Source organism: Tauraco erythrolophus, chromosome 17 (genome assembly GCF_009769465.1).
Source record: "Tauraco erythrolophus isolate bTauEry1 chromosome 17, bTauEry1.pri, whole genome shotgun sequence".
Taxonomy (NCBI): Eukaryota; Metazoa; Chordata; class Aves; order Musophagiformes; family Musophagidae; genus Tauraco; species Tauraco erythrolophus.
The window spans coordinates 16020443-16047893 of record NC_141481.1 but is presented as its reverse complement, the minus strand read 5'-3'; the positions used below and the strand labels follow the sequence as shown (position 1 = coordinate 16047893).

Sequence of the window (27451 nt, the reverse complement as noted above, 5' to 3'; positions counted from 1 at the left end):
TCGGCACGCTGCTGGTGAGCATCCTCGCCTCTGCCCCGGCAGCAACTCAGGCTTTCCTGCCTCGAGACTGGATTTTTTCTGGATTCGCCCCGTCTCACAAGGAATGGACCTCCCCGTCGTGCGGTTCATCACAGGACTGGCGTTACTTATCAAAGTGCAAGAAGGTGGATAAGCCAAAGCTGGGAAGGACCTAAAAAAGCTTCTTTGTGTTCTTATTTTATGGAATTCTACCTACCTCGCAAAATTCTCATTTCCTTGATCAGAAACACCTCTGGAGTTGACTTTGAGAATGAGCGGTGATGTCCTCTAGCCCTTCCTAACATTCCAGGGAAGCTGCCTCTGTTTAAGTTCAACTTCAATGTGCTGCAGCTGATCGAGACCTCGCGTCTTCTGCAAACAGAGACTGGCAGCAAGCTGACAGTCAGATATGACTGTCCAGAAACTGGTAGCCACAGCTGTGTTGGTAGCCCTGGTCTCACTTATTCTTAACAACGCAGCTGCCTTTACTCCCAACTGGGTATACCAGACCTTGGAGGACGGGCGTAAGCGCAGCGTGGGGCTCTGGAAGATGTGCTGGCTGGCAGAAAAGAGCAGAGGAGGTGCAAGCACGAGTGCCAGGCATGGGCAAGGGGAGGAGCGCGAGTGTGAAGCCCTGGGCTGGGGCTCCGAGTCAGCCGGGTTCCAGGAGTCGCGCAGTACTGTCAAACGTAAGTTCCATCTCTTCTGCTCTCTGCTTACGCTCGGTTGTGATTGATGCCACGTACCTGGTCCCCAGGGGATTTACAGCCTAGCAGAGCATCCTGAAATCATTGTTAACCACCTGAATCTAAACATCCCTTAACGTTTATCCACAAATAAATTCATTTGGGAACATAAGAATAATTATGATGTCTGCCAGTGATGAAGTAAACTCCTCCTCCTCCCTCTCCAAAAGCAGTAATCTGCATTGAGCTGTCTGGTTTATACAGCGTATGGAATGAGGTACTTTGAAAAAAATAATCTGTGAAGTGTAAGTCTAAAGCTTTGAGACATCTGCTGCTCACTTTTCCCTCTTGGGTTCCTGCTGTAAGCATATCCCTTCCTGCTCCATACATTAAACCCCAACCACAGTTGTTCTGGATACCATAAAATTTACAAAGTCAGTATTCAGATGCCATGCTAAATTATTTACTTTTGGTGGAAGTGGAAGTGCCAGGAGCAGAAAAGACAGAAATAGTTTTGGCAAAAACATGTAAAACTGAGATAAGCCTTAATGCATACAACTATTCTTCTTGGTGAAAACAACAGTTAGCATACTGCTCGGGGAACACGAAAATCATTAAGCATGGTGTATTCCTCATTTTGCAAATTCACAGACTCATGTGAAGAATGCATGTAGCTTAAACTGAGCTACTTAAAATTTTCGGATAAGATGAAGCCTGTAAGCCAACGTTGAGAATTATAAAGCTGAATAATAAAAAAGTGCATGCTACCAGATTCATAACGCTAAGGGTGCGACCCTGCTCTTGTTACGACACTAGAGCAGGACCGTGCTGGGAATACCCGCGGGCATCTCGGACACCGTGGCTGCGACCACAGCTACCCACGGTGCCAGAGTTCCGCTCCGCTGAAAGCCGCTGCTCCCAGCAGCTGGTTTCCAGGCGGGCACTGGGGCACGCTGGGAGCAGGCGGGGGCTGCAGCGGCAGCGCCGCGGTCATTGGGGCAAATGGATGCTCTAACGGAACCCTTGCAGGGACTGAATTTCATAGCACAAATGTTGGTAACACTCAGGCCATGGCAGACACTAGGATTTTCCGGAGATGCTAACGGTGCTCATAACCCGCTCTGGTGTCTCGGAGGGACGGCAGCGTGAGTAACATACGTTATTGCACAGAGATTCTTTTTCCACGTGGTTTGAAATGTGGAGAAAGAGCAAAATGCTCTGCTCCTCCTAAAAGGCTCTTATATCCCTCTGGAGAGGAAAACAAAGAAATATGAGAGGAATTTCTTTTCAAAAAACGTTTTAATGTGGACCCATTCCATATCATGCTTTCTTTCCAACTAAATTGTGCAGTAACGTTTTTTGCACATTTGCTAATATTAAACCTGCACAAACAGAAAACTTCTAAACCCAAAGCCCTAAACCTAACTTTCACTTCTTTCTTAACTGAAAGAACTTTTGTAATGACAAATAATTATAAATGGGATTAGACCATTGAAAAAGTTCCTTAATGTGTATCTGCAACTTCATCACTGGAACCACTGTCCCAATTAATATTTATAAGCCACGGTCTAACTTGAAAAACATGCATGTCATTAATGAATTTTAAAAGTACGTATTCTATGTTCAACAGCTGGAATGAGCTCCTGCATATTGAATTTGGCTCCTGCTGCATCTTAAACACACAAACTTGTGTTTCTTGCTGTGCACAGGTCAGAAGAGGGGTGGTGCTATAAAGATTGGCATAGACGGTTTCACAGGAGAATTTTACGGGCAGCAATTTCTTATGTCAAAGAGAAGCAAATTTGGTAGAAAATTTTTGAATTTCACAGTAATAATTACAGCATGATCAAATCCCCAGGAGAATTCTTGAAAAAACAGTCTTAAAAATTCTAATTTAAAGGACTTTGAAGTCCAGTGACTCAAGTTGCATAGGAATAAAGCATCCATTCCTGTTTAATCTGGGTGCTGACAGTAAGCAGAGGCCAATTCTGAATCTTTATAAAGCATTTGAAAGAAACTCTCACCTCTGCAGCTGTGCCATGACAAACTAAGTAGGAAACAAGTCCATTGCACATATTTTTCAGACGTTTCCATGGATTGTACCCATAGTCGATAAGAGCCTGATTCTGCATCCATGTTTTTGTCATTTTAAAGAGATGTTTCTCTAATGAGAAATCACACATTATTTTAGTAATAATAGTGATAAGAGTTAACATGTAGTATTTTGGGTGCCATTCGTAGAACCATAAATAGAAAATATGTTCTTCCAATAGCAATGCAAGTTAGTTATCTCACAGTTCAACAGAAAAACTGTAAAACCTTTGAGAATTTGCTTTTCCATGTACTGATGACTTCTGTCCAACTAAATGCACTCCTGTGAGCAGGCTCGCTCACTGCAGAGAAGCATGTTCTTAAAACCTGTTTCTCACTGACTTTCACTGCCTGCTCTTTCTCCCACTGAATCAGTGGCAAAGCTCATTTTCAGGGGACACAATAAAGCTGGGCTGTTTTTTTTTCCTCTTCATCATGTACACAGCTCAAGCAAAGTGATTTGCAAGAAGGATTATGGAAGTAGCTCATTGTGTTAGGACTGACATGTGCTTAAACTCAAACTACAGCAAATTGAAACAAATAATAACTGAAGTTTTGCATATTTGGGGTAGAAGTCATCGTAAATGATCTGTCAAAAGTTCATGCAGGGAAAGAACAGAAAAAGTCGATGTGATGGAGGATGTCTGCCAAAAGCCTCTCTGGAAACACAAAATCAAATTCCATAGCAAATACCTCTCTGAGCCACTTCCCCACTAACAGGATATCTGTGTGAATTATTTCGCCATAATCATAAACCACTGGAGCAAGAGGAAGACTAAGGTGTTCTGCTTTCAGATCCTGTGATGCAAACACTGCAGCGAGGATGTTAAAGTAAACATGTAAAGGACCGCTGGTGTAAATACCACGGGACATAAAAATAAAGGGAGATTACAGATGCTGCAGCAAAGAGATGCTGTGAGGAAAAAAAGATTAGAAATAGGAAAAAAAAAGAAAATCCAGGGGCAGGAGTACATGATATTAAAAATATATGGAAATGAAGCATTTCAATATGAACTATTTCAACAAGGCACAACATGAGAACCGTGGACGGCTTTGGTCCTCGGCAGAAGCACCTCAACTCTCTTCTTCCAGCTCAAGCCTTGCTGCTCGCGGAAGGAGATCTCAAGCCCTTCCATTCGTCTCTATCCACGTCTTTCTTTCTGCCTCTCCTTCTCGCTGTGCCATCCTACACCCTTCTTTAAACCATCTGTGATGCTAAAAAGCTGCTGTGAGACCATTCAAATGACTAACAGCAAGAAAATCCCCAGGTTTGGAGTGGAAGGTTGGGGGCAGGAGGACGGGGTAGTTTTTTGGGATGATTGTTTTTCTGTTGGATAAAGCCATGGTATCAGGAGTCCAAGCTGAGTGATGCAAGTGTGACGACGAGCGAGAGAGCTCCCTTTTAGCGGTAACAAACGATTAGATCTCAAATCTTTGCTTACGCTGAGAATCAGAGCCTAGTTACGAGGACACCAATCAAAGTTTTTCTAACATGGACAAACCACTAGATGATACAAACTTAAAGGCTTCACCACAAACTCAGATGACACATCCACTCTTCAAAACACTTTGAGGAAACCTAGCCAGGTCACCCAGCTCTCCTGTCATCTGAGCAAGGGCAAAGCAGCTTGCCAAAGGTTACGGAGTTGCAGTTTCAGAGTTGTTGCAAAATTTTGGAAAATTAGGCTCTTGTCTGCATCTCTTAATCCTTCAAAAAAAGACCGTAAGTCGTAGGAGCATACACTTAGTAAGATCTTGGCTAAGGCAGCATGTCTTGAGTACTCAGTACTCAGCTTTGTGCCCACCCAACGCGTGAGCAGGCGCAGCACACCGAGCAATGCCCCATGGCAGGGACACACGAGCCGCCCTGAGCAGTGAGCATATGTCGCAGCCCCACCAGTGAAGCCCTCTCAGAGCAAACCAGATCTACTCAAAGGTACCATCACCTACGTCCTGGCCCAGCATCAGGCCAGTAGTGCTGCGCTGCACTGTGTGAACACACCAGATGACTTGGAATCAGCTTGGATATTTTTAGCCGTGCTGAGCGGTACAACTGTGCCCTTAAGCCCTCCCGTGCTCCAAGGCTATCTCTGGGTGGACAGATGGAGCTGATTTATTCATTAGCCGAGGTCACAGTCTGTCCCTTTTTGTCTAAAGAACATTACGAACAATGTGGAAACACAGGAATAGGGAGGGGTCTAAAGAGATATAAAAACCTTGCTCGGTGCTGCGGGGCTCCAGAAGACAGAACACAAATCCCACCAGTGGGAAGCGTGTGATGCCCGGAGCAAGATAGCTCTTGTCAATTGTAGTTCTCACAAGGAAGTACAGGCAGTGCCAGGGAGAGGCACAGGATCACGAGCGACTACGTGACTGCTCCAGGGACCAAACATAAACACCTGTCCGGCCCAAATGTACGACTCATGCAAACACACGTACGCCTGGAAACGCGCGGGCTCAGGCAGGATGCTGCTCGGGGTGGGAATAAGGAGCTGGCATTTGCTTGCAGAGGCAACAGTTCACTTGAGTGCCCATGTCCATTATATTTACACAGGTTTCCAACGTCCACAAATTTCTCTGAAATTGGGCAGGATGGAAGCCAGGCTGAGTCAAGCCGTTGAGCGTGTTGTAGACACACGATACTTTTTCAATAGATAGAGAGCGAGAAAGGAGGCCCACTTCGTTTGGGGAAGGCAGGAGCTACCATCAGATTAAAGAAAGTTCAAAACCTTATTATGTACATGGTTGTCTGGTAAACTGCTCAGGCTGTCACACAGAGGTGTGACAGTCCAGACAGCTGGCAGCTTGGGATTACCCCGCCGAACATCTACAATATGATTTAAATGAGTAAAATTACTAAATTAACAGTAGAGGTCAAAATGCAATCTTTCTGGAGGTGAATTGTAAGAGGTCTGACTCTTCAAATTAGAGTGAATGCTTATTTTAGTGTGGATTTTACTACGCTGTGTACTTATTGTGGAAAAGTTCAAAACTTTTTGAGATTCAGGATAGGAAAATGAACGTAATATATGTTTCAATACTGTACCTTCACATGTGTTGCACAGAAATATTATCAGAGAAATCACTGATTACTCTCACTATCAAGACTTTGACTTCAATTAAAGCGTGAAAATGGCCATGAAGCTTTTGAAAATTTCAGATGAAACACATTTATTACAGCTAGCAACACAGAATACCCTGCTGCTGATGTTTATAAACAGGCAAACCATACCACGCAGACAACTAACATCTCAGCAGGAACTATGTAAGAGCCTTGTCTGCTAAAATTGATCATTGTATTCAAGTGTTCTCAATGTTGAGTTTGAAAGATTCCCATTGTTTAACCATAAGCACTTGGTCATGTTGAAAATAGTCGATGTAGCTTTGTCCTCACTCCAAAGGTAACTACTGAAGCAGTTAAAAAATAAAAAAAGGACCAACCACACTCTTCTCTCCCCGCACAAGAGCTGTATGCCTTTCAAACTAAATATGCAGATATGAAGTTTCAGGCTCAGATGAGCTCAATCACGAAGTTCCAAAATATCTAAAGGGATGGAAGATTTTACCAGTTTGTCACATCAGAACATTCTTTTAATTGTGCTGAAATACATTGGGTTTTCCCTGCTCTCCGCCCCCCCCTCCCCCCCGCCTTTAAAAACATTATTTTTAAGTGAAAAAACATAAATTGCATACTTCAGAAAGCTACCTAGGAGATGAAACCAATCAAAATAAGTGACTGTTCTCATTTTTAAGATATCCATCCAGGAACAGGACGTATTGAGGACTCCTTGTAGCTGAAAGCTATAGGGCTGCTAACAGAGATTTACAAAGAAAAGAGAGAGAGACTTTCCTTTTCAGGATAAAGCCCTGTCCTTTCACTAAGACATGCAAATAACATCTTCCCGTGGAAAGGGTACAAACTGATGAAGAACAAACTAGATAGGGATCTGTTTCACTTTTAAGAAATGAGTGCATATTCAGACCATCAACATCTATCTGTATCAAAGAGGCAGTGCTTTAACTTCATCTTCCCACAGTCTGTCACGTAGCCGTGCAAAGGTACACTTGAATACTGCCAGCATTTGTTTTACTCTGTTGCACAAACACGTTTAAAGTGTTTCAATATATTTCCTAATTCATACTCCAAAACACAGCTCGAGAGGTGAACAAGATAAATACCACAAATTTAAATCGACAGGAGAAATGAAATATCCAAAGACTTCATAAACACAGCACAAGTTTGGGAGATGCAGCACGATGCTGACTGTCAGCAGTCAGCTGACAGTTAATAATAACTGTTAAATAATTAGGTTAATCAGGTTAAATAATCAGGTTAAATAATTAACCCTAATTATTTAATTACAGTTATTCTGTTTATTGTCCTTATTGCTTCTGAACTATTTTAACAGTAAATGCGGAATCTCCTATGTCTGTGTTGTAGAACTTTGCATTTTCATACTGCTCTTGACATTCAAGGCACAGCTCCAGCTGATTTCCATGTCAGCTGCGGAGACTGTTCCTGCACATCTGATCTTTGCAGACAATGCTGACATCCAAAACAAGAGGAACGCCCAATTAGTTGCCAAAAGTTTGGCTAAAGTGGATTTTTTTTTAGAACTATAAAGAAGGGTTTCTTCTAAAATTATTTATTAATAGAGAATTCAGTTCTCCAGGTTGGAACTCAACTTCATTAACAGCAAGACCATAAGTAAGAGTCAGCAAGACACAAGTCGAATAGAGAGTCGGTCTGAACCACTTCAGCGTTTTTGCAAAGCAGAATTTCATGCACTGAATGACTCAGAGCTCCCATGAAAAAAAAATATAAGCCCATTTAGGTCAAAGTGTACTATTCTGGCTTTTCCCACTATCTGGATACTTGGTTTTGTGTTTCTGAAGTCTCTATAATGTAGATTTTAAAAAATGACTCCAAAAGGCTGAGAAAGTAGAACTCTGCTAAACAAAAACCATGCTCTAAGCCCAGCCTGAATCACGGGCCGGCTCATGCGCAGGCAGAACTGTTACTTTCCAAATGGCTCAGTAACTGAGGCAGGAATCATGGAGTGGTTTGGGTTGGAAAGGGCCTTAAAAGTCATCCAGTTCCAACCCCCCTGCCGTGGGCAGGGACACCCTGCACTACACCAGGTTGCCCAAAGCCCCATCCAACCTGGCCTTGAACACTGCCAGGGATGGGGCAGCCACAGCTTCTCTGGGCAGCCTGGTCCAAGGTTGAAGGAGAAGTGGACTTCCGAGCCGCGCCGCGAGGGCCGAGCTCGGACAGAACCAACTCTTTGCTTCTGAGCGTCTGGTACCGCAGCAGCTGGATGAACACAGGCCAAGGCTGTGGTCAGTGCTGTGGCATATCCAGTGCCCTGTGACCACAGAGCCACGATGTGATGAACACGGCTGGGCTTTCGGAGCATTTTGTCTGCCAGTTATTGTTGCTCACCGGCCTGGGCTGTGGCACCAAGGACACTGTTGCATCCTCCACAGCCAGGAGGAAATGGCCTGCCTCTTGTAGGCAGGATAGGTACCTTGAGTTGAGTAGTTAATTAGTAGTTCATTATCTTCAACTCAGTCCAGCTGGGTAAGAATGATTGGTGCCATAGTTATGGTTCTGTTAAGCCCATGTATACTGAGTTACCAGACCACTTTCTGGAGTGAATATTAACAGAATAGCAGGAGATGCAGCCCTCATCTCAGGATAACACCACAGCAAAATGTCAAGTTCCAGAGGAAAACCATGTACTCGGTTAGAATCTCTTGATTATATTAGAGAAAATCTAATTACTGACCTAGTTAGATTAAAGCTTAACAGCAGAATATGATCTCAGCCTGCAGACACCCAGCCCAAGAAGATGAAGTCTAGCAAAGTTATAAGCAACTGAAAACGAGTTCTTACAAAAATAAGTGAAGCAACTTAGGCATCAGAAGCATTATCAGCTCTATTCATAATTATTTAGAAATCACTATTTCAGAAATGCAACCGTTTATCCTCCTTTCCAGAATAAGGTCACATATGAATATTAAGCATTTATACTCAGTAATTCACTGAATAAACGATAAATAAATAAGCCCAAGAACCATAAAAAGGAACAGGCACCAATAGAATACTTTTTAAAAAAAGTCCTTTCATCACAAACATAGCAACCATGTAATGTTTAAAAAGCAAGTCAATGATGAAAAGGTGTTACACTCAGAACTCTAGTTGTTTGGAATAATTTTTAAAATCAATACCTAAAAGGGTAACTTTTAGTTAAAAGAAAACCAAAGGTAAACACAACTTAAGTAGTTTAACACTAAAACAATCAATAGAAACAAGGAAGCACAGTTCCCCAGATTTAAAGTATGGATAAACCGGTAAATGTGATCGACTTCGGAGCAGCCTAAGATGGCACTGTCCTTCAGTTAAGCTTAATGAATTCCTGCCCATCTAATTACAAATTTTAAATAGCGTTTTTTCATGTGAGACATGTTGTGTTCCACAGCGGGGACATGCTCACGGTCAGCTCCTGCAGCTTAGATGAGAGGCAGGAAGTTGTGAAGCCATGGTGAGATGTTCAGAGTCAGCACTGTTCCTACCCGGTGAGTCAACACGTGGTCACTGGTCCCTTCCCAGGGCTGGAAACAGACGCTGGACTTCCAGTTTTCACTGAAATTTTTGTTCACCAAAGTGGTATTTCTCAGAGAAAGTTTTAGACGAGTAGTAAAATATCTCGGGTCATTTAGTTCCCTTCATACACGCTCTGTGCTTTCATCGGTCAAAAGCTTGAATTCCCACCTGTGAGTGTTTTTTCCATATATGCAGACAGAAAAGGGGAAAAAACCCTTACATTTTAAGCAATTAGCATAATCTGATTTTTCAGTGAGGTCATCTTTCCTCATTATCCCAAAACACTGCAAATTACTCTCCGATATAATTAACCTACTTCTGCGAAGCACAAATAGTCCTCAGGCTATCATGGAACATAACAACCCAAAATTGCTGCTTGCAAATACTAAAATCAAATCAACATTTCCAGTCCAGATGGATACAAGACAACAGAGTCTGAATTGGTCTCATCCCTGGAGTTTGGGCTTTGACCCTTGACTGACCGCTGCGTTTTGAACAAAGCAGAATTTATTACCCAGTACCCCCAGCTGTGCAAGAGACCCGGCTAGATACCCTGTCCATGAATTAACTACTTCCCAGAGCGAAACGAGATCAAAATGGGATTCCAGAAGGAAAAAAGTCAGAGACTAGCATTTTATATTGATGAACAACGGCCACTTAGAGCAGAGTTTCGGAGCCGATCAGTGTCTACCCCTTTCAAGTTCTCAACAGCCAAGTTGCATCTTAGGGGAGGTGAGGGAATGGCATGTGTAAACCCAAGACACACTCTGGATCACCCTCCCTCCTTCACCTATGTCAGACACCCACAAAGGAATAAACACCTTCTGCAGTGTCCAGTTCTGTTCTGCTGGAAACATCCACCTCTAGCTATAGCAAACTCCTTTCCCAGTTAAACTTCAGGAGACAGGTGACATTAACAGTCATGAGTTCAAACCAACAAAAGTGTGACATCCAAAATACCTATGTCATGACGGTCTTAGACAGTAGATCGCAGAAGCTAATGGTTGACACAAATGCCAGCAGTAATTGTGCAGACATCATAAGCGGTAGGAAACTGTTGTTTTACAAATTGTGGCTAACGTAACGCCTTCTGCAAAAGTTGATGAAGTTTGTAATGGCCACAGAAAGGTACCGTGGGATCGTGCCTACTGTAAATGAAGCAGAAATGTTTGAAATGGTTGAACAGATCACCCTAGGTTCACACTAATTATCAAGTCTGTAGAAAGCACGTGAGAATGGACTGAAGCTGGCTACTGAGGAGCTCCTGGTTTACATATGATTTAAAATAGCAACAGGCAGAGTAAAAGAGCACAAAGGTAAACACTAAATTTCACAGCTCTTACAAAAACTATATTGCAGCCAGTTTTATAAGAGATGAGGAATATTTATGTCTGGATTGAGCTGGCATTCAAGCAGGAAGAGAGCTTTCTGGCCTAGCCTTCCTCAACTTGATTTACATCTTCAACACCCTTGTGTACAGGCTTTGAAGAAATGCTTTGAAATTGCACACTTAATTCCCTTCCTTGATCAGTGTTGTCCATTGGTTGTCTTCAATAAAAGGAGGCACAGTTGCTTTCCACAACTACCACCTTTTGGGGTGGTAGGTTTCATGTTGCAGAAGCTCAGTTTAGGGTTGCATATGTTCAAAATAAAATTTACCACGTGCTGAGCTGGCAACATGCAAAGTGACAACGGCTACGAGTATGAAAGCGTAGTCATCTGCAGAGTGCCACTCTCAGGCTGAATACAATTCACAAGCTCCACTGCAAGAAGAACAGAGTTTACACGAGCTACACATTTTTAAGTTTGACTTTTCCCCCCCTCTGAGGAAGAGGAATCATTACGATTCGAGAACAAAACCAGAAGGTGATGGATCATACATTAAACCTGTTAGAATAAACCAACAATATCCTAATATGAAATATGGAAGGGTACTCAATGCTTGTCATACCTCATTGCACAAAAATAACTGTCTTCACATTTAATGAAATCACACCAGCTGCTTCCTCCTTATCCTACCTATCGTCATCCTGCTGCAGGTTCAACCCGGACCGTGCACAACCTTCTCTTTGGTTAAAAGCAGCAGCTAGGCCAAACATCAGTTGCATTTCTACATCTCTCTGACCACTGCGGTGTGTTAGGTGAATGAGCATCCCCCAGGCTGCAGCTCTTACACACACTGGTAATTACACATCCATTACACATCTAATAATTACACATCCATTACACATCTAATTACACATCCATTACACATCTAATAATTACACATCCATTACACATCTAATTACACATCCATTGCACATCCAGTGCTGCTGCACTGCCCAACTGCGAGAGGACAGCGGTCGCAGAACCATTATTTAAAGACTAAACTACTACAAATTCTGTTGGAATTAATTTGAGTCACAGTCATAAACTTACTATTTTTAGTATGCCAGATATAATATCATCTATGGCAAAGCCAAAAGAATTTAGGATACAGTTAAGTATTAAAAAGAAATCACGAATAACAGTGAAGTCAAAAATGTGGTGTTTGTTTCTGTGTCAACAGGTAGTATGTATTTCTTCAGACATTTAGAGGGTATATAATAACAGAAGCTTTTTTTTAAGGAAAAAAAAAGCTCATGCATACTCTATATAGACAGGGCAACAGAATTCATTATGGCTATAAACCATTTTTTTCATTTGACACTACAGATAGCTGCTCTTTACTTAGTACCTTTGCTGCTTTGAAAGTCACTACTATTTCAACAAGTATCGGTCCTCAAAGTGTTACAGAAGTCCATTTAAGTGGAAATACAGAAGAACACTCCAAATGCTCAGAGTTTTACTGATATTGACAAAGCTCAGGCATCTGAATATTATTCTCTTATCAGCCAACATGCTTCACAACCTGTAAGCATTCCACATGGCCAGAGATCTAGATGCTCCCAAGGCTAGAAAGGACAACTTTGAAAGTTAAACACAAAATCTTTGAGCAAACTGGTTTTTTGAGTAAGACAGTTTTCCTCTCTGGTCAGAGATGAACTTACTAGCTAAAAACAAAACCACTTAGTATGTCATCTTCTTGAAATTTTATTAAATGTGAAAAAGTTTAACGGACTATGGTTCTTCACTAACTCTTTCAGATACAATATCATATTTTATTAAATTCTAGTTAAATTATGAGTTGTTACTTAGAACACTGGAAGCTAAAGATAACCTATGAGGGGAAAAGAAAGGATAAACTAATTTTTATGACTCTCAAAAGTAGACTAGACTCAATGATTACCATGATGAAGTTTACTGTTGCTTGTTTATATCAAATTTTGCTTTCTGCACTTCCTAGCAGTCTCCTTGGAAGACCAAGAATCAAATTCTGGTGGCCAGTGCACCCACTAAACTTATAACCATTTGAGTCGCTTTTGAAAATCTGGTGAATATTCATGTCCAGAGTCTTTCTTTTTCTGATATATGTCAACTTAAACACTGAGCTGCTTCTATTTCAGAATAGGAACAACACGTTAGTAAGAGATGTTGAACTGGTGCAATCATATTTACAAATCCCACCTTTTGCTAGAAAGGAAGGAAAAGGATGAAGACAGGACATCCATCAGGTTAACAGGAAAAGTAGGAAAAAAGCCTGACTAAAAGTCCCCAACTTTGCAAGGAATATATTCCATTCAGGAGCCAGCTGGGAGGTTAATCAGGTTTCCAGCCAAGACTCCAGATATCTATGTCTGTAATCATTTCTGCATTTGTTCTATCATATTCTATCTCGAGTTGGAAGGGACCCATAAGGATCATGGAGTCCCACTCCCTGCTCCTTGCAGGACTACCTCTAACTAAACCACAGAACTAAGAGCATCATCCAGACGCTCCTAGAGCTCTGACAGGCCTGGTGCCATGATCACTTCCCTGGGGAGCCTGTTCCAGTGACCAGCCACCCTCTCAGGGAAGAATCTTTTCCTAATGTCCAATCTGCACTTCCCCTGACAGAGCTTCATTCCATTTCCTTGTGTCCTATGGCTGGTCACCAGAGAGAGATCAGCACCTCGCCCTCCACTGCCCCCCTTGAGGAAGGTGTAGACTGCGATGAGGTCATCCCTCAGCGATGACGTCACATCTCATGCTTCTCTTTTCCAAGCTGAACAGCTCTTTCAGTACCCTGGGATGAATCCCATTGGGCACCATAGATTTGTGTGCATCCAGCTGGAGCAGCAAGTCTCGAACAAGTTCAGAGTTGGCTGGGAATTTATCGTCCTTCCAGTCTTCCAACCCAAGGCCCCGAGGGTCCCAGGGCCCATCACCAGTGTTAAGGACAGAGGCGAAGAAGGCATTAAACTTCTCTGCTTTGTCTGTGTCCCTATTTGTGAGGTTCCCGACCTTATCAGTGTTATCTCAGGTCCTCCTTTTGCTGTTAGCATGTTTAAAAAAGCCCTTTTTGTTGTCCTTCATAGTGCTGGCTGGCTTGAACTCTTAATTGAGCTTGGTCACATGAATTTTCTGCCTACAGTGGCAAACAGCATCTTTGTCTTCCTCCTATGTCACCTGCCCTTGCTTCCAATGTCCGTGCACTTTCCTTTTCCGCCTAAGTTCTAGAACAAGATCCCTGCTCAGCCAAGCTGGCCTTCTTCCCCACTTGCATGACTTCTGACACTTTGGAATTGCCTGCTCCTGCACTCTTAAGAAATGGCTCTTGAAAAGCGACCAGCATGGAAGTGTTCAAGGCCAGGTTGGATGAGGCTTTGAGCAACCTAATCTAGCAGATGTCCCTGCCCACGGCAGGGGGGTTGGAACTGGATGATCTTTAAGGTCCCTTCCAACCCAAACCATTCTATGATTCATGGACACCAATACCTTCAAAAGCAGATTCCCAGAGGACGTTACTGACTAGCTCCAGCAGCCCGAAGTCTGCTCTCCCCATATCCAGCACTGAAGTTTTGCTGGAAGTTTTTCTCCTATCACCAACAATTTGAAACTCAACTACTTCGTGGTCACTGAGACCAAGCCAGCCACCAACCACCACTTTGCGCACGAGTCCCTCTCTGCTTACAAACTACAAATCTAGGAGGGCACCGTTCCTAATCAGCTCCCTCAGTACGTGCACTAAGAAGTTGTCTTCAACATGCTTAGACATTTCCTGGACCTGTTTGTGTCCGCTGTATAATACGCCCAGTTGATGTCCAGGAATTTAAAATCACCCATAAGGCCAAGGGCAGTGGATCTAGAGGTATCTTTTAATTCCTTGTAGAACAACTCATCAGTGTCGCTGCCTTGGCTGGGTGGTTGATAGTAGACTCCCACAACAATATCCATTAATATTTATATATTAAAAAAAAAGCAACTTTTTACTGCCCCAAACAATTCTGGCTACTAGTTATAGGTAGAATCCTCACAGGGCAAAAGTCAAGCACCTCCAGTGGGCCATCCTTGGCAATTAGCCACTTGTTTCATACACGATTGCGTTGCACAGAAGCAATAGTTATGGGATGCTGTGGTACTAAAGGGAAGACTCAATACACATCCGAAAGAAAATCTGTTCTTAGTCAGACCAGAGGGAATGCACTTAGAGCAGGGGGCTGCTGGGAGCAGGAATAGCGTCTGAGAGTCGTTCTCTATGGACTGACAAATTTTACACACCTGCTCAGCCAGGGTTTTCCTGTTCCCAATTTTATATGCTTTTAACTTTATGCTTACTTCTTATGTTTCCCTAGTGCAGTTCGACATGATGCGTGCTTGTAACCTCATCGCCACTGTTGCTCTGACTGCTGGCCAGCTCATCTTCATCCTGGGCCTGATGGAGCTACCTATCATTTCTCAGGATACCCAGTGGTGGGAGGAGGCCATAGCTGCCGTGTTCCAACTTGCCAGTAAGTCCACTTCTTTTTACTGATGAAAAAATACTTGGTCTTTATTATATCCAGGTGGAAAAGAGTTTCTTGCTTTGTAAATCTTTCCAGTGACAAAGAATAGCAAAAAGGCCTAAATCTAAAAGTAAGCTCATTGTCTCTTAAAAGCTCTCCCCATGAGATTCTGCAGTACATGAATAGAAGCTTTTATCTTGGATATATCAGAATGAGTCTTCTGCCAACCAAGAAAAACAAGCCTTTATTATTTCCTATGAAACCAGGAAGGCAAACATGAAAGAAAGAAAACTGGATGCAATGTAATCCCACAATTCAGCAGGACAAAATACACCAAAGGAACCGTTTGAAAGCAGAGCAGAACGGCCGAGTACATTTTTGAAGTCTTGCTGAAATGTGATTATTTGCTTTTAGCTAACTGGATTTTACTCAATGACCATCAGCTGGATTTTGATAGACAGACACGTCTGCAATCTAGCAAAGAAAGCTGACTTCAATTCGTCACATTGGCTGCTACAAATAAAATTCCCACAGTAATTCCCACGGACACAGACTGTATACAGAAACGAATGAGGAAAGGAGGAAATGGTTTTATCACAATTCTGTATTGACAGCAGTGGCAACAACCTGTAAACATTTTACAATAATACCTTTCTTTACTACATAAAATAAGTCACTCAGTATTCATTACACCAAGAGTCCAATTTTATAGAATACCCATGCATGAAACTGTCATTGATGGGGTATAACATCCAGGCTGCTTAGGAGATCGGATTGAAAAGATGTCATTATTATTAATGGAAATAATGAGTTACATTACAGTAACACCATTTTATTTTAATTTCAACTTTAAAACCTCTGAATATTTGGAATGGTATAAACCTACTGAGACCTCAGGCTTACACTGCTGCAAGTTCAGAATCCATCCTACTTCATTTAAATACGGTTCTCAAGGCAATAAACACCCATTAAGGACGATGAACCTGAAATCCAAACAAGAGGAGGAGACTGCAGAGGTTCTGTAACTCTCAAAGCATCTGATCCAGCTTCCAGGTGCAGCAAGACCTCCACGCACCAGTCAGTGCTACCAAGAGGCAGGCAGCCAGCCTTGCCGTAACACCACCTCCCTACGGCCCCTCCATGTACACCATGGCATGTGTACCTGGGCACCTTCTGGGTAGTTCTCCCTGACCATCGCTGCGATGCCTGCTTTGCTCTCACTCCCTCCCATCCTCCCCAAAACCTGACATGTCTGTTTTTCCCGGAGAGGAAATGCATTCTGGCCCTGTTTAGACGTGTTGTTTCATTGACAAACAGCACAGTGGACAGCCATGTGCCTTTCTTCTATGAAGGCAGCTAATTTTAGACTGGGCTTTTTTTTTTTTTTTTTCCTGTGCTGGAGTCTGTTTTAAACACAGTCAGAGAGAGACTGAAGGGCGCCAGGATATCCCGACACAGGAGAAGGAAATGCCTGCTATTACCTGTTATGCAAGCTGAACCTTGAAATCCCCAGTGCTGGGAGGGGAGAGGGGAGGAAAGCCAGAGGCAGAATGATTAACAAAACACTAATGAGAATGGCTGAAGAAGCTGCTGAATCAAGGAGTTCATCTGCCTGTCTGTGCTCGAAAGGTGTGAAGAGATGGATCTGGCAGCTTGTGGCAGTTTCAGAGACAGACACTGCGCTATACAAACCACAGGTCTCCAACTCCAGAAACAATACAACAGCTTTGGTGGCTGTCCCTGACCCCCTTCCCCATCCTCTTCTGCAGTTACACCATGCTCTCCTTCACCCTCATCAGATGGTTTTCTGCCTATCTTGAATCATGTCCCCTCTAATGCCAACTTCTGTTTGATCTCAAACTTCCATCCTGGAATATGCCAACAAGTGCTGAAGAGAACCACAATGGTCACTGGTAGAAAGAAATCCAATATTATGGCAGAAGGCTTGAGTATATAGCTCAGAATCACACAGTCAACTTAGGATTTTCTTATTTTTAATCAGAGTTTACCCACTGAAACATTACGTGTGGGTTTCATTACAGCTTCCCAAGGTCCATACTAAGTGTTACCTTCCAAACCCTATCACAAGTTCGAATCGACCACCTCCGATCCCACTGGAGCTTGCAATGCCTCCAGGCTCCACCGCTTTCTCGCTTCTGCCACCTGCACGAGCATTTGACCATCGTTCCAAAAGGATGGACCTCTGACAGAAAATCAAGCCCCAGGAAGCAAAGAGGAAGGAAAGAAGAGAGGAAACTGCATCGCTCCCGGGACAGCGACGGGATTCACACCGCTCCGGAGCTCCGCAGCCTCACACCTCCCCGTTAACAGGAAAGCGAGCTGTTTGCTTTGGAACAGGCATGTGGTGAAAATGGAACCAGCGTTGGAGGTGGAATTTTGTGTCAACGCTTAGAAATTTCCCTCTAGAGGGTTTTGGGGTTTCTGGTTTTTTCCAAGCAACTGTTACAAACTCCGTGTGCTGAATATAGGATGAATAACAGAGCTGACAGAAGAGCAATTGGAAAGGAAAATCCATACTAACAGGATAGGGAATGAAAAGCACTTCAGAGAATATTGAACTGCTACAAGCAGTAACCTGCCAGAGTGGATCAGACCTTAAGGGACTGGAGCCAAGTCTCCGATCTCCTACAATGGTGATGATTATCACAGGCTTTAGAGTGAAATGTTAGAAACATAATGGGGAATATCCGGCACAAAGTATCCCTTACATGAGATCTGATCTTAGTTTCTGAAAGTCCAAGATTGGAATAAACCTGAATCATACTGATTAATACTTTTGCCAATCTGTTTTCAGCATTAAATTACTTTAATATATAATATCCTGAAGATTAAAAAGTTTTTTGTTCCTACTGAGCTTGTCGTGTACAGCTAAATAAATTACAATCTCACCTCTCTCCTGAATTTCAAGCAAGGCATTCCAGCTTTTCCTACTGTGTTTTTCTGCTGATCCTGTATTTCACTCCAGACCCCGAACACATCACAGGAAATCTGAGCTCACACATACTCTCATTTCTGTGCTATTAAACCTAAATCAAGCAATCGTTAGGCCATTTACCTACTCTCTTCTTCCTGGGTACTCCAGCTTTAGACTGGTTGATATCCAGAAAATCCTAATGCGGAACAGAGCCGCAAAGCAGCCGTTGGAGAACACAGCTGGAGATATTCACGAGAGCAATGCGACTCTGATTTCTGTATTACTTCCTTCCACCTTTTTCCTTCACAACACCCTCAAGTCAGATCTGTTCTAAGATGAAATCTATGGAGCTGTAAACCTTACACTTCCTGAAAAGGAAGCAAATAAATGAGACACTGTAAATAACCTAAAAATCATAACAAAAAGAGAAAACTCGACCGCTTGATTTGTGCTAAACATTTTCATTATTTCTCATTTTTGTTTCACCTCAGTGCCAAAATCGCTTGCTCTTTATGTGGACTGCAAACCTCACAATAAAGTGATATTGTTTACACACGTTTGCAGAATGAACCATATTTGGAAAGATCTTAAAATATGGAAGCCTATCTCACTTATTTTGGCTGAAATATTTCACGTGCCAAGCTATAAGGGGACACCTTCCAGCAGCCTTCCAGTACCTAAAGAGGGCTTATGAGAAAGCTGGAGAGGGACTTTTTACAAGGGCGTGTAGTGACAGGACAAGGGATAATGGCTTTAAACTGAGAGTAGATTTCGATTAGATATAGGGAAGAAATTCTTCCCTCTGAGGGTGGTGAGGCACTGGACCAGGTTGCCCAGAGAAGTTGTGGCTGTCCCATCCCTGGAAGTGTTCAAGGCCAGGTTGGATGGGGCTTTGGGCAACCTGGTGCAGTGGAAGGTGTCCCTGCCCATGGCAGGGGGGTTGGAACTGGATGATCTTTGAGGTCCCTTCCAACCCAAACCATTCCATGACCCTATAAGCTGACACAGGAAGAGGTGTTAAGTGATTAATCGTTTACATAAGTCCTACAGCAATCACACTTTGGGAATCAAATGCACTTTGATAAATGCAGTTGAGCTCCTACAAGCAGCTTCTTCAGGCTTGTGACTCATTGCAGCTGTATCGCTCCCTGTAAACATTTACAGGGTACATAAAGAAAAAATTTCCCCTCCCTGTTTGCAGTTTTGCTGTAGAAGCATGGGTTGTGAATTCTGAACAACAGTCTGGCTGCTCTGTTTTCCTTCTTCTCCCTCATCCTGGCAGCAAAAGTCATCCCATAGGACAAGCTGTTATGAGGAGAATGATAACTCCCAATATAGACTTTCTATCCACCCAGAAAAAACATAATATAGATTTCTTCAACTGTACTATCAATGCACTAATAAAAAGGAAGGATGCAAATCAAGAGCCATCTGGGAAAAAAAACAAAACAACAAAACCAAAAAACAAACACAAAACTATTCCAGAAGTAAAAAAAATGACTATGGGAGTTCTTTTAAAATGCTAAAAATCTGTAGTTGGCTTGCAGCCAGCTACAGTCAAACAGGAAATTCAGTATACAGATCTGAAATGTAAGTTCAAAAAGTAACATTCTCCCAACCCACCCCCACTCACACAGTCAATACTGTCCCAACCAAAAGTCTTCCTAGTGACCTCGTTATCTGTTTCCTTCCCCGACGGAAAAGCCCCCCCAGCCAGGCTTGTTTTGCTACGGATGGGAAACAACTACAGATAAACAGCAGCTCTATGGGAAAATAAAGTACTTTAAGTAATCTCATCGGGATTTTTATTAAAGATGTGGCCTCTGTGCAGACTTTAGACAATACACAAGAAAATGATCTGAAATTGATTGACATACATAATTAAATTAATTCAGGCAAATTCAGCCATGCATCTAAAAGTCTTGACACAGCTGCCAAACAGAAATGAAACTAAACCAGATGAAAGTGTTTAATATTTTCATAACTCAATTTCAATAAATATTTCCCATCTGTAGCCCTCCTCAAGCTGCATTGCAAATCAACAGTTCAAGATGACTGATAGCAAGTAGAGCAATTTTCTGGTTATTTTTAGTAGAATTACCTATGGGAAACAGTCTGGGAGGCCAACTGTCTCCCTCCAGATATTTTATTGGAATACTGAAACTAAATCCAGACGTTGTTGCTCAATGTTACAAGCAAAACAGGAGATATCAATATCATGAAAATTCTCTGGTTTAGCTGTTAGTAAAAATAAAACCTTAGTCAGACACCAGCTTCATTCTCTTTCCTTGCAGAAACTGAGGATTACTGCATCAGTGCGCTAGGGTTTGCAACCAAATGGTACACACGGAATTACTCATAAGGTTTCATCCAAACTAGGAAGACACCTCTCCTCAAATACATCCATATAACAAAGGAATAAAAAAGCTGGACCACTGAAGGAGAAGGGCCGGGCTGGAACAAATCAGTGAACAGAATGTGTGTGCCCAGTCAGTTAGAGAACAGGCTTGCTGCTGAATGGTCCAGCTCAATTCGTGGCTGGTGTACAAGGCCACCACTCTAAGGGCAAAGAAAACTTAAGCAGCGCATTGGAACACTTTGCTTGAAGATGTCTAATTTTGATCAAGTCATTACAGGTAAAATCTCTCCAAGCAAACTTTGGGGGTTTTCACGCAACATCATCTCTACAAAAGCAGCATTCATCAAAATTTAAATATGATTCTTTGCAAACTCAGTCTTTTTGGGTCAATACGATTTCTTCACCCTTTGCTCTTGAGCTCCTGCATTTATAAATCCAGTATCAGGTCATGCTAATATGAAATAAGAATGCTGGAAAATAATGTTCACAGCAGCATTTTTATTCCGGAGCTCGCATACACTGGCAGAACTGTAAAACCAACTGTGAAAACTCTCTACAGTAACATGCTTCCAACTCTCTGTCATGTTTTTCTCTCTTCTTAAATGTCCATTCCTGTCTAGCCTGCAGCAAAGTATTCTAAACAGATCCTACGTTTTCCACTCAAGAGCTCCAGTGACTCACTCCTGCTATCTGCCAAGTCGGGGAGCTCTCAAACCCATCATCTCCCAGTTCCCCCCCACTCAGACACTGGCACAGAGCTGCAAAAGGAGAGAAAGACTCTTGCAAGACTGGCTGCTCATCTGATCAGGGTTCAGGCAAAGGGCCTGTGAAGGGAAATAGTCTTGCTAGCATAAATAGTTTTATTTTGGGATCTGTAGGGAAGCCTTAGTGCTTTTTCCTGGTGGATAATTGGCTGGAAGGGAGTTCACGAAGGTGGCCAGTCTAGCATGGAGATTTGTAGTCATTTAGGACAGTGATACATAAGCAAGAAGGAAAAAGCTACATAATTTAATTAAAAGTTGGGTATTTGGAAAAAAGTTTATTCAATATTGAGAAGATTCCTACAGCATTTATTTACTTCTACTATGCCATAAAGGACTGTGCATAGACCACTGCCACTTGCCTTGGCTAAATGAGCCAGGAATGGGGCCACACTCATGCCCAAGGGATACAGCTCCCACATGCACCATGAACCCTAAAGGTTTTTCCCAGCGGGTTTGCACAAGCAGACCTGACTTCCAGTAAGGAAAGCAGAAGGGCTAATCATCCAGTACTTGTTTGAGCTAGAGATAATGGTAAATAGCCATAAACCTGCAGTGGGAAAGCACCAGTTGTGGTTCGATAACTGGAAATTAAGCTGCAAGAAATGACATAGCATCAGGGTTACTCTGTGTAACTGGTGTTCCTGAACGTAGCTCCCTCCGCCAAGAAAGCCTCAAACAAATAATGCAAGATAAAGTGCACTGTTGTCAGTATTTATAACTGTCCCTTGGAGCTACCCATAAGTGGTCACTGGCACAAACAGCTTAGCTTCAGAGTTCTTTCTGCTTAAGGTTTTCTGATTTGCTTCACACATTCTTTAATAATGTATTTCATGCTTTTTGGATTCCCTGTGAAAGCGTATGTGAACTGGAAAAGAGTTCTGAAAGACGACCTGAAAAGGAGGACAGATCACACGAAGTTTTGTCTTGTGCCAGACTCGTCAATAAGATGGGTCTCTTGATTTTGTACCTCAATACCCTCCTTCCTGCAAATTTTAAACCGGAAGGAAAAGAAACAGGTCAACAACTTGGCTGCAGGAGGTGCAAGCAATCTCCCTTTCTCTCAGCTTCCTACTTTTACGAGAAAATTGGTATCTATCATCCTTTGAAAAGTAGACTGCAACCTGTGGAAGAGGAAAGCACGATCAGTATTTATCTGTATTGTAAGACCTAAAGACCTCAAGCATAGACGTAGACACCCAAATTCTCTATAAACACATTACGACAAGCACATTCTGCTCCCAAAGCTCTGACATACAACACAAAACACAGGAGAAAAGAAGTTTTATCACCTTGGTTCCACAGATGGGGAACCGAGCCATCTCAGAGGAGAGTTTAAAAAACCTGATGTATTCCACAATATGGGATCTGATCCCTGCCTCTCTTCCCTACTACGTGCCTCAGGACAAACTGAACTCAGAGAATGACACTGGAAATGAGGGAAGACTATTTTGTTTCCCAGCTCCGCTGCAATCTTCTTGTACGGTGTTACTGCTAACAGTAAAGACACAGATGAAAGTCACACAAGGCTCAGATGACACCAAACAGCAAGGTCATGAGAATTCAAAAGGAATTCAAGGAAACATCACAGAAAAGGAAGAGCACAATTAACTGTGGCTTTGAGGACAAAAGTAGTGTTCTGTGAATGCTGAAAACACATGTGCAAACTTCAGTGAGGATTTGGAATGCACAAGGAGAGAACATTCCCACTTTCACGTGGTGATGAGCTAAGCATATGACCATATAGAAAAATTAACTCCTTCAAAGACAGATGATTTGCCTTCATCCATCCAAGGATGTAGATAACATCTGCCTGGCTTCAAGACGCGAGGATTTTTAAAAGCATGCATGATCTGATACAAGGTGTTTCATCCAACAGTGATTACTGAAAAAAAAAAAAAGGAAGATCCAAGCTTAATTTGTCAAAAGCACAACTTCACAATTTTTCTGCCTAGGCTGTAACTCAGTTTTTTTTTTTTAACAGGAATCAAGCAGCAACTTTCAAACTTGTATATTTTGAAATAATGCTAGATGACCACCTATGTATGGAGATCCCCTCTCCAACTTGGCTGACACTGGAACAGCCCGAGTAAGCCTGCAGACCCAATTTGGGAGTGCTGGCAAACACACATACCCATCAGTGACCTCTGCAACTCAGTTGAGTCAGTGTGCTCCATGTGGCCACGTTTTTCCCAGATGAAACCCGTTCGTTTATCACTAAGCTGAATCATTAAATTACTGACTGCATCAAGGAGTTATTAATTGCTGTCCTTACAACTGAGTCGACAGCCTAAAACCCATCCAGAGCATGCTGGACTTTTTTCACAGCAAAGGCTACTGCAGAGTGGTGAAAAAGCAGGAAAGAGCTACTCCTCCTGGAAGAACCCTGCTTCCTCCTTCTGTATCCTTAGGAAGAGATGCCTGACTTCAAACCCTCTCTGGTACATGCCATCAGTGGGACAGTGCTACTTCAGGAGGAGAAGGTGCAGCAAGCAACTGAGCTACAAACCACCTTCTAGGTAGACACAAGAGAGCTGAGGATGCCAGACATCTCCTGAACTCATTCATTCCTTGTTTTATTAGGAGAGAGATTCAGCCTTCATGTTATTGACTCTCAGGATAGCAAAGCCTCACACCTACTCAAGCAGTGATTGATTTTTTGTCTCCTATTTCTATTTCATTTCCCTCCTCTATTTTTTTTATCTTATATCATTTGTGTCTTTTCCACCTTCGCTGCATTAACAGTACTCTTTTTAGAAAGAATCTTGATGCAATGCATACTTAGGATATGCTCTTTCATGGAAAAATCAAAGAGCAGGGACAGGCTTCACACCATTTTAGAGCATTGCCACGGATCTGTGGGAACAGGGCTTGCAAGCAGTGCAGCTAACTGAGAAAACAGCATGCAGCCCCTGGGACTGACTTGGTCTTCACTTGTCCTTGCCCATGAACTTAGGAAGATGGTATCTAGAAAGCTTCTGACTGTTCATGGGCCTTCATTTATTCTAGTCTTCCTTGATGCGGGGTCAATGATATTTCTTGTGTTATGGTGGTGGTTAAGGAAACGTGTAGGAGAACACAGAGAAAAAACCTTTTTTCAGTCCGTGAGGCATATTTGCCTCTTTGTGTGTTTGTTTCAATCTAATCACATGTATAAATTACTTCTCTTAAAAAGTTGAAAAGTAGTTTGTTTTATTTGAGAGTAGGGACAGGAAGAGAGGTGAATACAATAAACAGAGGGCAGAAAAGTAATTATGTGCTTATCAATGCATTCTTCAGGGAAAGGGCAGTCTTAGTAACACGAAAAAGTAGGAGTCAAGGGATGTGGATTCTGCCCCTTGTTCTAATCTGGATCTCCTGCATGACTGGAAAAGTCATCCCACCTCATCTCGGTAATAACATTACTATTTATCAGCGATGTCTACCAAGAAAACTGTGGAAAATTTTTTTTCAGTGTTTTGCAAATCACATAGTGACATAGAATCACAGAACGGTTTGGGTTGGAAGGGACCTCAAAGATCATCCAGTTCCAACCCCCCTGCCATGGGCAGGGACACCCTCCACTACACCAGGTTGCCCAAAGCCTCATCCAACCTGGCCTTGAACACTTCCAGGGATGGGGCAGCTACAGCTTCTCTGGGCAACCTGTGCCAGTGCTTCACCACTCTCACAGTAAAGAATTTCCTTCTTAGATCTGATCCAAATCTCCCCTCTTTCAGTTTGAAGCCATTGCCCTGTGTCCTGTCACTACACTGGACATCTGGATGGAAATGCTGGACAAGTGCAGTGTTATTACTATGATATTACCTCCCTTACTGCCGTGCTTAAGGTTAGGAAGGAAATGGAAATCCTGGCTTCAGTAGCTTCTGGAGGCATGATATTACTCCTGCCTCACAACACCTTTTTCTAGCATAGAAAAAGCAGGACCACAACGTCCCGTTTATTTCACCTTCCATTTTTTTAAGCTTCTGTACTTTTAAAAAATTATTTCTGTAAGATGTGTAGCTATTCATCATCTTTGTAGTTTAAAATAGTGGACTACCTTAAATAAACATTTTAAAATCTCAGAAAAAGTGTACCATATTCTGAATAAAATATTTTCATTATTATTCTCATTAATATACCAGTTTTCTGTGTTGGCAACTATAATAAGAATGAGGACATCTGTGAGATGAGGATGAGGAAGAAACATGAGACAAGAGGATGAGGAAAAAACCACAACGTGAAGTACAGATAAGTGGGAGTCAGACATTTAAATCAAAGTGAACAGATTTAAACCTAACATTGAGACTCCGTTTCAGGCACCCAGTCTTTGCATATGTCCATGCCCAAATATGCCCTCAAGAACACACAGAGCACATCATAATAGGGATGGAAAGGCTTTACAGACTCATGAATGATGGCCTGTGGCATCCTGCCAGTCCAGAAATTCCAGAAAATCACACATTAAAAATAATTCTCACATTCTTCTTGCAGGTTTTGTTCTGGTTATCGGATTGGTGACTTTCTACCGCATCGGACCGTACACCAACCTCTCTTGGTCGTGCTATCTGAACATTGGAGCCTGTCTTTTGGCCACGCTGGCAGCTGCCATTCTCATATGGAACATCCTGCATAGGCGTGAGGACTGCATGGCACCCCGGGTCATTGTCATTAGCCGTACCCTGACCGCTCGGTTTCGCCGGGGCCTGGAAAACGACTACGTTGAGTCACCGTGCTGAAAGAGTGGACTTGAAAGGGGAAAGATCTCCAAGGATGTCTGTGTTGGAGTTGTCTTCTAGAAATATATGCTATAATTTAAAACTAAGGGTTGAAAGACATCACAAAGCTCACTCTTGTGGGCAGAGGCCCTCAATTATTATTTGGATGGGCTCCATCTATATAGATATGTATAAAACACATAATTTTATATATATTATATTATATTGCCCTCTCCCTCTGCTGTACAGCACAGAATGTTGGATTGTCAGAATCCTGACAGAGCATCGCAGCTACGTGCTAGCAGGGTCAGCTGTAGCAGACACAGAGTGTATGCAATGAGAATACAGAAAAGAGAAAACCAAACACATTTTCTCTGCATAAAGTTATCCTGCTGCCTAGTAATAATGTCAAAAGCTGTGGGAGACCAGTGCCAATAGCTTTGGAGTTAACAGGCAATCTGAGAAAGCAGAAAATCCACTATAGAATTAGTGATGATTTTAACAGCTGTTTAAGTTTCATGACTCTAGTCCTTCCATCCACTCCTCTTCAAGGAACTTCTCATCAGCTGCAGCACCGGCTCCCCAGCCACAGCACGGCCAGCTCAGGCAGTTCAAAGCAAAAGCAACTCTAACCATTCAAATTGTGAGGTAAGGGAACGCAGAAGAATGAAGCTGCATTGTTTTCAGACACTTCTTTTGTATCCTGAGACAAAGGTTTGGGTTCTTCCTATGTGCATCAGACATGCCATTAGAAATGAAAAGGGTACGCAGCTAGAGCAGGCCCTACACGTCGCTGAAAAACGCGTCTTCAGTGTTACAGTGAGGGCATACATCTACAGAAGAAGGTTACCTGGACTCCCTAAAAATCACAGATACTAGTAACCTACATTATTGGAAACGATTATTAAGAACAGATATTTCAGCCCAAATAAATTTCTTTTCTTCCCAACTTGCTTTAACATTTGCTGTGACATTTTCAGACACCCTGCTTTGCCCAGCAATGCTCAGAGGCACATAAATCAGTGAATATTGGAGAATATAACTGCCACTCCAGCACCCAAATTGGAGAATAAGACATATATACAGGACTTAAGCATGAGATTTAAAAAAAGACCTGCCTGGTAACTTAAGATGGTAATGAAATGAAAATAATTAGTACCTTTGGAATTAGGCATAATGTTTATAAGCCTGACCCTGAGAAGCACGTGGCCTCATGAAAGTCATGTGCAGGTAATTTTCAGGAAGAAAAACACGTCAAAAACTATTATGCAGAAATCCTTGGGATACAGGAACTAGAGGCAGTGACAGATGTTTAAAAAGTCTAAGGATGCTACTGAGCAGTTACGGACAGGTTTGAAGGACCATGAGCTGTGAATGTTACAAACTCTTTAGGACGGTTGTGTCACTCCCAGCTGAGTACACTGCTTTTCTTCTTAACCATTATTTCC

At 42.5% G+C, this 27451-nt stretch overlaps 2 protein-coding genes across 3 annotated transcripts in view; one reads left to right on the top strand and one right to left on the bottom strand.

The window, feature by feature from the left end:
• Positions 1-27451, bottom strand: part of IFT140 (intraflagellar transport 140) — an 80850-nt gene that overhangs the window by 20521 nt on the left and 32878 nt on the right. The gene's annotated exons all lie outside the window — the stretch shown is intronic.
• TMEM204 (transmembrane protein 204) lies at positions 428-26024 on the top strand. Its single transcript, XM_086622447.1, has 3 exons — positions 428-707; positions 15099-15254; positions 25780-26024. Exons 1-3 carry the CDS (start codon positions 428-430, stop codon positions 26022-26024), a joined length of 681 nt encoding a protein of 226 aa, XP_086478573.1.

What these genes read in the sequence shown, in the direction of transcription:
- TMEM204 (XM_086622447.1), top strand. Translation starts at nt 428, where the DNA reads ATGACTGTCCAGAAACTGGTAGCCACAGCTGTGTTGGTAGCCCTGGTC. An exon ending in GTCGCGCAGTACTGTCAAAC is followed by an intron (nt 708 to 15,098) that starts GTAAGTTCCATC and finishes ATGTTTCCCTAG; the next exon opens with TGCAGTTCGACATGATGCGT. An exon ending in TGCCGTGTTCCAACTTGCCA is followed by an intron (nt 15,255 to 25,779) that starts GTAAGTCCACTT and finishes TTCTTCTTGCAG; the next exon opens with GTTTTGTTCTGGTTATCGGA.